The sequence below is a fragment of the Pristiophorus japonicus genome, chromosome 3 (genome assembly GCF_044704955.1).
Source record: "Pristiophorus japonicus isolate sPriJap1 chromosome 3, sPriJap1.hap1, whole genome shotgun sequence".
NCBI classification, from domain to species: Eukaryota; Metazoa; Chordata; class Chondrichthyes; family Pristiophoridae; genus Pristiophorus; species Pristiophorus japonicus.
Genome location: NC_091979.1, coordinates 290,920,921 through 290,933,128, shown reverse-complemented (window position 1 = coordinate 290,933,128; position 12,208 = coordinate 290,920,921). Strand labels below are relative to the sequence as shown.

Genomic DNA, 12,208 nt, shown 5'->3' with positions numbered 1-12,208 from the left:
CACCGTGACTGCAGTGTGTATCATCTACAAGATGCACTGCAGCAACTCACCAAGGCTTCTTCGGCAGCACCTCCCGAACCTGCGACTTCTACCACCTAGGACACGGGCAGCGGGCACATGGGAGCACCAGCAACTGCAAGTTCCCCTCCAAGTTACACGCTGTTCCTTCATCGTCGCTGGGTCAAGGTCCTGGAACTCCCTTCCTAGCAGCACAGTGGGAGTATCTTCACCACCACCTTCTCAAGGGCATTAAGGGATGCTGGCCTTGCCAGCGAAGCCCACATCCCAGGAATGATTTTTTTTTTAAACTAGGAGGAGCAGGGGAATTGGAGAAGGCAGCTCAGAAATGATAGAACGGGTTGGACAAAATATGAAAATTGGCTTAATAATGGTAGATGAGAATGTCTAGTTTTGTTACAGAACAAAAGTTCTCTGTTATGATCCATGGATCTTTCTATGGCTTACTTTGATGTTGGGCAGAAAAAACTGCACTCCAGATCGTAGGAGAAGCTCGGTCTGCTTACGGAAGCGGCTGGTGATGCTGAACCCAACAGAATGTCTAGAGTAATAATCCAAAATCAACAGGGCTATACAGGAGCTGAACTAAATTCTCCAATAGGTTGGAAGGGCAAAACAGAAATAAAGATAGAGTAGCAAAACCTCAGAGAATCCAGAGAACACTTACAAAGTAATGACAGAAAATCTGAAGCAGAGCCAGAGTAAACATCAGAGTGTTTCGAGTAAGAAAGTACATAGATCAAAATAAGTTCCACTGACAGACAACTCTAAATGACATTTAGGACACAAGTTTTTGGGAAAAGTATTTTCTCAACCTTAAGGAACCCTTTGCTGACAATGCTTGTTGCTGCTTTCACATGAATGCCTCCTCAGCAAGTTTGAAATTAAAGTAGCAGCTCTTCCATGAAGATGTAAGAATAACAGTAAAAATCAAATTTCTCCGACACAGTCGGAGATGTTAAAAAATATATTTTTTGTACCCAAAAGATACGGCGAGGGAGAACTCTGCATGGTAAACACTTGACATTTGTAATATTTGCCTGTTAATCATGTGGAGGATCAGAAGTCAAGGTTATAAGGAAGATAATTCTACAGGTATGACTAACGATAAGCACTTAATGGGCCCAAGTTTCCACATGATTTGCACCTGATTTTTAGGAGCAACTGGTGGAGAACGGACTATCTTAGAAATCGCAATTCTCCACATTTTTTTTTCTGCAGTTCTAGTCAGTTAGAACAGTTCCACTTTGGAACAGAATTTTTTCTTCAAAAGGGGGCGTGTCCGGCCACTGACGCCTGATTTCAAAGTTTCCACAGTGAAAACGTACTCCAAACTAACTTAGAATGGAGCAAGTGAAGATTTTTGTAGAACTGAAAAAACCTGTTCTCCACATTAAAAAATCAGGCGCAGGTTACAAATTAGGCGTCCCGAACGAGATGGGGGGGAGGGGGGGTGGGGAAGGAAAGTCATTAAATTCTATAATAAATCCTTATTTATACTTCTACAAATATTATACAAATAAATCCAACCTGAATAAACATTTATAAGCAAAGAAAAGATTAAATAAACCATCTTCCTACCTGTGTGAAAGTGCTTCAGCCAGGGAGAATTCTGCAGCCGTTCGTTCCCGCGGGGGGGGGGGGGGGAGGAGAAGGCCGTTCGTTCCCATGGGGGGGGGGGGGGGGGTTGGGGTGGAGAAAGCCGTTCGTTCCCGCGGGGGGGGGGGGGGGGGAGGAGGCAGCCGGTTATTCCCGCGGGGGGGGGGGGGGGGAGGAGGCAGCCGGTTATTCCCGACGGTGGGCGGGGAGGGGGAGGGAAACGGCTGCCTCAACTTTCTGAGGCTTCCTGCAGCCTTCTCAGTGCTGATGTGTTGATGGCAATGTGCTTTTATTAAAAAATGTTCAAAAATTAAACAGCTACAAAGAACTACAAAAATGGCCGAGTGCCAATGTTTCCTTCACACTGCGCGTGCGCGAACGCTCCAACGCGCAGTGTTGCCGGCAGGAAAAAAACTAATTTAAATGGTACCCGCCCCCTCCCACTTACAAAATCGGCGCGAGTGTAGGCTCCGCCCCCCTGGGCGCCGTGCCAAACAGACAAGGAGCTGCAGGGCTCTCCAGAATCGCGCGTTTTTTTTCCGCCGCCGTTTTAGGCGCGAAAAACGGGCGCCCAGCTTGGAGGGGCGCCCGTTTTTTATCGTGTGGAAACTTGGGCCCATAATCTTGTTTGTTTTCCAAACAAAAACTATTCAAATGAAAAAATATTCCATTCTCTATGGATATCTGTACATATTAATTTACAACATGTGAAAAAACACTAAAATCGAAACAAATGCAGCCACGTTGTTAGCCCAACACAGAGGTGACAGTGCACTATTTTCAAATTACATTCTTTCCTTCATGTATTCATCCTCTGAATTAATAACACAATGGTATTCTGGAAAGCTTCATTTTTAAAAAATCAGTAGACCAATTTCAGTGATGAACTCCTTCAACAAATGTATTACTTTATTCGCAAACAGCAAAATTATAAATACAGGAGTGATTACTTTCTTTGATTTGCACAGTAGCAGATGCACAGAATAGTTTCACCTTTCCAGACATCCATATTAAATTGTTTTCATGTCACTTTTTTACGTCTACTGTTATGATAGAGACAACAGTAAACTTATAGATGCCAAAAGGTTGCGAGTGAGTATAAACCAATCAACAGGAAAATTTCCTGAAATAAAATTTCATGAATAGATTTCTCTAACAAGGTGCAGCTAGGCTACAATCTGTAATTCTGCACTCATCCATTTCCTGGGCCATAATTTTGCTAATCTAAGATTCTATGGCTACTAAAACAGTTTTCTGTAGGACTTGCACGCTTCAACAATAACAAAGTAATTCATTGGATCTTAAACAGATACTCCACATGCATAAGATAACCCAAAATTAATTACTTTTTATGGTGTCAAACATTACTTCATAGGACTTGCATTTATTTTTTAAAATTACATCCCAAATGCCTAACAAGTTTGCATGAAATGACTGCCTGTTATTTCAGTTGAGGCTTTAACCCATTTATTTTAAACAGTTTGTCCTGCAAATTCAGCCCTGCGGCGCCCATTTGTCAAGCGCTAAACAGCCTGCTAAGCCTTCATAAAAACATAAGAACATAAGAAATAGGAACAGGAGTAGGCCACACTGCCCCTCGAGCCTGCTCTGCCATTCAATAAGATCATGGCTGATCTGATCATGGACTCAGCTCCACTTTCCCGCCCACTCCCCATAACCCCTTATCCCCTTATCGTTTAAGAAACTGTCTATTTCTGTCTTAAATTTATTCAATGTCCCAGCTTCCACATCTCTCTGAGGCAGCGAATTCCACAGATTTACAACCCTCTGAGGCAAGAAATTTCTCCTCATCTCTGTTTTAAATGAGCGGCACCTCATTCTGAGATCATGCCCTCTAGTTCTAGTCTCCCTCAGCAGTGGAAATATCCTCTCTGCATCCACCTTGTCAAGCCCCCTCATAATCTTATACGTTTCGGTAAGATCACCTCTCATTCTTCTGAATTCCAATGAGTAGAGGCCCAACCTACTCAACCTTTCCTCATAAGTCAACCCCCTCATCCCTGGAATCAACCTGGTGAACCTTCTCTGAACTGCCTCCAAAGCAAGTATAACCTTTCGTAAATATGGAAACCAAAACTGCACGCAGTATTCCAGGTGTGGTCTCACCAATACCTTATATAGCTGTAGCAAGACTTCCCTGCTTTTATACTGCATCCCTTTTAAAGGCCAAGATACCCTTGGCCTTCCTGATCACTTGTTGTACCTGTATACTATCCTTTTGTGTTCCTTGCACAAGTACCCCCAGGTTCCGCTGTACTGCAGCACTTTGCAATCTTTCTCCATTTAAATAATAACTTGCTCTTTGATTTTTTTCTGCCAAAGTGCATATTGGTAAAGGCCACATACACACACAAAAAAACGGCATCCAGGCCCACGCCTGCAGGCATATGCAAATAAGTGGCGTATTGCATATTTCAGGCTCCCTCAGCAAGACTGGTTTACCCAGAGGTAGTTGGCGCCGGCTGCTCTCAGAATATCCCAGTCTACATATAGCCTAACAGGTAGTCCTTAAAGAAACTGCTTCTCCCGCTCCCACATTCAAAGCATTTGGGCCGCTGCCAGCTATTACTCCACCCGCCTCCCCCCCCACCCCCCCCAAATCACCCCTAGTCACCGATACTCTCCCGACCCAATCGCTCTTGGCCTGGTCGCCACCCCCCCCCACCCCCTTCCTGGTCCCCTTTAACCATTTCCCCAAGAGCCACTGTTGCCATTGCAGTGGCTCGATCTTCCATTACGTTTTGCTTGCTAGTTTGATAATAATGAGGCCTGCGGCCCAGTTTTGGTTGCGCCATGGGCTTTACCATTCAGGCACAGGGATTAATAACTGGCCCAATCGAATTTCTAGGCCTTTTACTCTCCATTAAAATGGAAAAGTAATACAAACATTAACCTTTAATTCATGCTGTAGTATCACAAAGAACATAAGAAATAGGAGCAGCTGATCTTCGACCTCAACTCCACTTTCACACCCGATCCCCAAATTCCTTGATTCCATAGAGTCCAAAAATCTATCAATTCAGCCTTGAATGTACGCAACGACTGAGCATCCACAGCCCTCTGGGGTAGTGAATTCCAAAGATTCACAACACTCTGAGTAAAGAAATTTCTCCTCATCTGAGTCCTAAATGGCCGACCGCTTATCCTGATACTATGGCTCCCTAGTTCTAGATTCTCCAATCAGAGGAACCAGCCCCTTAGCATCTACCATCAATCTCCCTCAGAATCTTGTATCTTTCAATGAGATCACCTCTCATTCTTCTAAACTTCAGAGAGTATAGTCCCTTTCTACTCAATCTTTCCTCATAGGACAACCCTCTCATCCCAGGAATCAATCTACTGAACCTTTGTTGCACCCCATCTAAGGCAAGTATATCCTTCCTATGGTATGGAAACTAAAACAAAGCACAATTTCCAGGCTTGCAAGCTCCAGCAGTTCTGTGCTGGATAAAAATAAACTGATTTTTGGCAAGGAGAGAAGCTCTAATAGCACTTTAGACAATGAAAAGCTTTTTGGGCAATTGCAGTTTCAAATAATTGGCCATAATTAATAGCTTTTCTTAACAAGCACTCTGAAATTGATCTAATCATAGCAGGCACTTCAATCAAAGATTTCCTATGCATTGGGGCTTTTACATTAAATTTTCAATGCTGTTCATTTGAAAAACACTCTACTTCAGAGAGTATAGGGAAAACAGTAGGGAAAATATTTTTTGCCTGCATTATGTTCAGAAACTATTTCTACCCACCTCAAAGGTGTTGCCGGTAATGTCAAATTCAGGGGGAACAAAGGCACCTTCTGGATCATCTGTAAAGAAGAAAGAAAGTCAATCACAAACTAGAAAATGATGCAATATGGTTTTACGGTAGCATTGAATAACTGACTGATTAATGCATGTGGATTGAAAGGCCTTGAAATTATTTTTTCCTCTCCTTTTTCTTCCAATTTTCTTTCTTTTTCTCCCTCTATTTCCTGGGGTTGCTATCCGCTTACTGGGGTACAGAGAAGCCACGGGCAATTCACACAGGAAGCAAGTACGAGAGTTGATTAGATTAGGTGGGTTGTCGAAGAAAACACCCATGCAGACTATAGTGTATTTGCTTCATGGGTTCTTTGCTTAAGAATTCATGGCTACAATTTGCTGCAAAGAACTAGCTGATTTATCAGCAAAGGTTTAAAAACGAAACTAAACACCACCAGTTCATTCACCAGACCCATAACAGCCCATCTCGTCGTGGAGAACCTGAACTCAATTAACCGGGGTTTTTTTTGCAGCTTGTGAATGTCATGTGACTGGGTAAGCCATTCACACTGCAACAGCTCCACAACTATTTTAAAGTAATGATAATACAAGTGCGCCCTTATTACAGGGGCACTAGAACCAACAAATTAACAAATAAAACTTTTTTGAACTATGTCAAATTAAAATTTGGTTGCCGGGGGTGAATGACCCCCTCGACCGCCCGCTGCCTGGACCGGTTAATGACCACCTTGGCCATGTCCAAGAGCAGTCCTATGAGGAGGCCTTCCGACCTGACCATCCCCCTCCGCAGAGGATGCCCAAAGACCAGGAGCATTGGACTGAAGTGCAACCAGAATTTGAGGAGCAGCTCCTTCAAATATTGTAACAGGATCTGCAACCTGACACACTCCACATAAACATGGAACACGGATTCTTCCAGACTGTAGAAATTGCAGGCAGCCTGGGAGTCCGTGAACCAACTTAAAAATCGATTGCACGGGACTACCCCATGCAGCATCTTCCAGGCCAAGTCGCCAATAAATAAAGGGAGGACTCCCGCTTGGAGCGCAGTCCATTGGGGATCCCCGCCTCCTCCGGATGGCAAGATGGTGCGCCCTGGTGTGTCTGGATGGCAGACGAGGATGGCAAAGAGAGTGTGTAAGAGCAGCCCATACAGGAATCCTCTCTGCGCAGAACTCGGGAGCCTATTATCAGCAAGGACAAACATCACCGACGATGTCCAACACCGCCTTCAGTGCGACAGCACAGCCTTCGGCCTGAGGAAGAGAGTGTTCGAAGATCAGGCCCTCAAATCTGGCACCAAGCTTATGGTCTACAGGTAGTGCTTCTGAAGAACCTTAATCAGAATGGCCTGAATTTGCGGTTAGAGACCTCCTGCGGGGAAATGCCTCTGATCCATATGTACGGAAACCCCATAATCCACACTTCAATAAAAATTTTTAAAAACATGTATTTAACATTAATTAAAGTGCCATTTAATTAAATATTTAAAACAAAAATTTAATTTTTTGAAAAATAAATTTAAAAGTTTTAATGGGGCTAAAATAAACGTACCTTATTATTCAGATTTTTTTAATGTATAAATGATTGCTAAAAATGTATTTTTATGGTTTTTAAAACTCTTACGCTGGTAAAAGCTGGCCTTAAGCCTGAGTTTACCAGGCATTAGAATTTCACGGGCATTCACTGGGCAGAAGTTGGGCAAATAGCCAAACTCTCTGCTCGTGGATGCCCTTTTCCTGGGGCTACGTTGGATCTGTCAAAAAAATTATTGCCAGATCACAAATTCCGAGTTTTTGTGCATGCATTTTGCAAGTGAAAACCCGGAACTTGCACAGCCCTTGTGGCATGCACCTGTAAGGGCAGCAAGTTACGGCCCAATATTTCATGTTTGAGGTAGTACAAGGTGAATGTGGAAAACAGGTGGTAGCGGATAGGCTACCTGCTTAACACACAGCCTCAGTTTCATTTCCATAGACATCAACAGAATCAAAAATCGTGCAGTTTGTAAAACAAGCGGCCAATGTGTTCCGACCTGTTTTCTGTCTTGTGGCAAAAGTCGACGTTCACCACATGTTTTGAGCATTTTTTGTTGTGGTTCACAGACATTAAGTTTGTGTTTTCTTAACTTAACGCTATGTTTGGGAGCAGTGGCCAGCATGAAGTGGTCATTTATGGGGTGAGGGGCAGTCAGGGAGACAGGAAGATTAGGGCCACCAGCAGGGAGCAAGATTAGTAATAAGTCCGGTAGGAGGCACAGAAGCAGTTATAGGCTGCCAGCAGAACAGCCAATTAGCGAGGGTGGTTCAAGTGGTGACGGAGAGGCAAAATGGGGAAAAAGCGGAGCGCCCAATCAATGGCGGCAAGCAGGAATGGTGGCATGAAATTGGCTCCCAGCCGATGGGAGCGGGGAGCCAACAAATGTGTAACAGAGCGGGATGGGGGTGAACAGCATGACAGAAGAGAGGAAAACTGGGATCAGGACAGCTGATGGCAAGGCAGGCGGTTGTAACATCAGCTGACAACAGGCCACACATGGCACAGAGGCCAGCCTAAGCCTAACAGAAGAGCTGAAGATGGAACATGGCGGTAGTACAACGGCAAGGTAAATAGCAAGTTGTTACATGAAAACCTAAAAGAAATAATATATAAAATTTTAAATCATAAAATAAAATGTAAAAATTAATTTACCATTAGAGAAAATGAGGAGAAAAAAAACCATTGGTGTCAGATTCACTTTAGATTTCAGCTCCCAGGTACCACTCATTGCCCAGAGCCTGCAACTGGATGCAGAGTCAAAGCAGTTTTTTAAAACAATACTACTATGAATGTTCTGGTGAAGGATACAGTTTGTTTGAGTTTTATTATTTTGGGCATTAAAAATTTTGTTTATTAAGAAAAAAATACCAGAAGTATATATTTTCAGAAAGCATTTTGAGCAATTTGTGGGGACTCTGCAATCCACCCACTATCAAGATAATGGATGAAATTGGATCTAGTTGTGTCGATTTTCTTGGAGGAAACTGGTGCAAAGGTGTCCAACCTCCCTCCCACGCCCAAACAGCATCGGAAACATGTCCATCACGATATTGATTCAGATATGCTAGTAAGGAGCAAACGTCTGTTTTAGGATCCAAATCAGAAACTGACTTGGTCTGAACAGAGTTGGCATCCATTAATTTATCTGCTTATATCAGTAACCTTCAAGCTGCAAACAACTTGCAGTACACTTTTACATGTGGTAACAAAAAGAGTATTGCTTGTAACCTTGTAAAACATAAAAGAACATTGACAGCTTCTTATTTGCATATTACAACACATAAAAGTTATTCATCATCAGAAATAAAGAAAACATCAGATCCTACACCTGCAATGCATGATCTATTGCCGTTATAATTAGAATTAGAATCCAACCACATTATCATGCATACAATATAATGGAAATACATCCAATAATCTAACTGTAAAATTTGGGTAGTTTACCTGATACCAACAACAGTCCATTAAAATGTTAACTCCAGATTTCACCATAAAGTTACAATAATAAAAGTTGTTTGCAACCCAAATACATATTGCTATGTCTAGTATTTTAAAGGCTTTGTGGGTGAAGTGATTGTTATGTATTTAAATATTGTAACTGTGAAAGACTTGCCACCAGAGGGCACAACTGTTGGAGGCCCAAGGGTCACCTGCACACCTCGTGCAAGGGAGTATAAAAGGTTGTCTGCCATGCTGCTCAGGCACTCTGGAGTTGTATTAAAGAGGCTAAGGTCACATCACTTTTAGTTCACAGTATTCAGTTTTGTGGAGTTCTTCTATACTTAAAAATTGGCGATGAGTAACAGATTACAAGCTTTCATGCGGTCATGGCTGCCGTTGGTATTTTAGAGAGATTTGTAGAGGGTGATGATTGGGAAGCCTTTGTTGAGCCTCTCGACCAGTACTTCATGGCCAACGAGCTGGATGGGGACGATAAAGCGATCAAGCGCAGGGCAATTCTCCTCACCGTGTGTGGGTCCACAATATACGGCCTCATCAAGAATCTGCTAGCACCGGAGAAGACGTATACAGAGTTGTGTACGCTGGTTCAGAACCACCTAAAGCCAAAGGAGAGAGTCTTAATGGCCAAGATTCGCTTCTACATGCACCATCGCTCCGAGGGCCAGGACATGGCGAGTTACGTCGCCGACCTGAGACGCCTTGCGGGAACTTGCGAATTTGCTGGATTTTTGGGGGAAATGCTGCGGGACTTTTTTGCGCCTGGCATCGGCCATGAGGTCATTCTTCGTAAGCTGCTGTCCGCTGAATACCTAGATCTGAGCAAGGCCATCACGATAGCCCAGGCATTCATATCCACGAGCGATAATACCAAACAGATATCTTCCCAGCATCGAAGCTCACCGGCAAGCACTGTGCATAAAATAATGTCACTAGCAGGCAGAACTGCATATGGCAGGGTCTATATGTCTGCAGCTGCAAGACCTAGGATGACTCGGAGACCGCCATTGGATGTGAATGCAAATCCATTAGCACCATGTTGGCGCTGTGGGGGTAATCATCGAGCCCATTCAAGCACAACGTGTGCAAAGGCTGCAAAACAATGGGGCACCTCCAGCGAATGAGCAAGAGTGCTGCGACTCACCACGTGGCAGAGTCAGCAGAGGATGATCGATCCGGCGCAGATCACGCAGAACAAACAAGAGAGGCAACGCAACCTGAGGAAGAAGTGCATAGGTTACACACCTTCACCACCAAGAGCCCTCCTAGCATGCTGAAAGTCAAATTAAACGGCATTGCGGTATCAATGGAGTTGGGCACGCGGGCGAGTCAGTGAATTATGAGCCAGTCGGCTTTTGAGAAACTGCCGGGCAACAAGGCACAAAGGCCCAAACTGAGCCCGATTCAGACAAAGTTGCGCACCTACACCAAAGAGCTCATACCAGTCATTGGCAGTGCGGCAGTTAAGTTATCGTACGAAGGAGCTGTGCATGATTTATCACTGTGGATTGTACCACGCGATGGCCCAAGCTTGCTAGGAAAGATTCGATGGAACTGGGACAACATCAAACCACTATCTTCAGTGGATGATGCCTCATGTGCCCAAGTGCTGAGCAAGTTTCCGTCGCTATTTGAACCAGGCATCAGCAACTTCACGGGCGCCAAGGTGCCGATCTATCTAGTCCCCAATGCAAGGCCCCTTCATCACAAGGCTCAAATGGTTCCATATATGATGAGGTAGAAAGTCGAGATCGAACTGGACAGATTTCAACGAGAGGGAATCATATCGCCAAGCGAGTTCAACAAGTGGGCCAGTCCGATTGTGCCATCGCTTTTCAACACCGGAACAGTCAGAATCTGCGGAGACTACAAGGTACCGATCGACCGAGTCTCGTTACACGACTAGTATCCGCTACCCAAGGCGGATGACCTGTTCGCAACGTTAGCGGGGGTGAAATTGTTCACCAAGTTGGTCCTAACCTCCACCTACATGACACAGGAGCTGGCTGAATCTTCAAAAAGATTGATGTGCATCAACACGTGAAAAGGACTGTTCATATACCACAGGATGCACTTTTGGGATTCGCTCGGCTGCTGCCATCTTCCAGAGGAACATGGTGAATCGACTGAAATCGGTTCCGCGCACCGTTGTGTTTCAAGACAACATCCTGATCACCGGTCGTGACACCACCGAACACCTGCACAACCTGGAAGAGGTTCTAAGTCGAAGAGACAGCGTGGGACTCAGGCTGAAACTCTCTGCGTGTTTTCCTGGTAACAGAGGTCGAATTTTTGGGAAGATTGCTGCAGACGGCATCAGACCCACGGACTCAAAGACAGAGGCCATCAAGAATGCACCCAGACGTTCCTGGGACTCCTCAACTGTTTTGGTAACTTTCTACCCGTGTTAAGCACTTTGCTGGAACCGTTGCACATGTTGCTACTTAAGGGTGACGACTGGGTTTGGGGTAAATCTCAAGAGACAGCCTTTGAGAAGGCCAGAAACCTACTTTGTTCTAATAAGTTACTTGTACTGTATGACCCGTGTAAACGATTAGTGCTAGCTTGTGATGCATCTTCGTACAGGGTCAGATGTGTGTTACAGCAAACCAAGTATCAAGCAAACTCCAACTGGTTGCATATGCGTCTAGAGGCTGAAAGAGCTGACAGTATGGGCGAGAAAGAGGCGTTAGGATGTGTATATGGGGTTAAGAAAATGCACCAATACCTATTTGGACTTCGGTTTGCGCTTGAAACCGACCACAAACCGCTCATTTCATTATTTTCAGAAAGCAAAGGTATAAACACCAATGCTTCGTCCCGCATCCAAAGATGGGCACTAACATTGTCCGCCAATCACTGTTATCCACCACAGACCAGGCACGGAAAACTGTGCTGATGCTCTCAGCTGGCTACCATTGCCCACTACTGGGGTAGAAATGGCGCAGCCCGCAGACTTGCTTCTGGTCATAGATGCTTTTGAGAGTGAGAGGTCACCCGTCACTGCTCGCCAGATCAGGACCTGGACCAGCCAGGGTCCTGTGCTATCACTTGTAAAAAGTTGCGTCCTCAATGGGAGCTGGTCGGCCGTTCCCAGGGAAATGCAAGATGAAATTAAGCCGTTTCACCGATGCATCCAGTCGAATTGTCTCTTATGGGGTAATCGCGTGGTCTTGCCAAAAAAAGGCAGGGAAACGTTTATACGCGAACTACACAATACCCACGCAGGCATAGTCATGATGAAGGCTATAGCCAGGTCGCATGTTTGGTGGCCCAGCATTGACTTGGACTTAGAGTCATGCTACACC

General features: G+C 44.6%; 1 protein-coding gene across 1 annotated transcript in view; it reads right to left on the bottom strand.

The window, feature by feature from the left end:
* The window catches only part of LOC139255865 (kinase non-catalytic C-lobe domain-containing protein 1), a 308,421-nt gene that overhangs the window by 234,039 nt on the left and 62,174 nt on the right, over positions 1–12,208 (bottom strand). Inside the window, exon 5 of the mRNA XM_070874040.1 lies at positions 5,388–5,446. Within this exon, the coding sequence (XP_070730141.1) occupies positions 5,388–5,446 (59 nt within the window). The remainder of the gene's footprint in view (positions 1–5,387; positions 5,447–12,208) is intronic.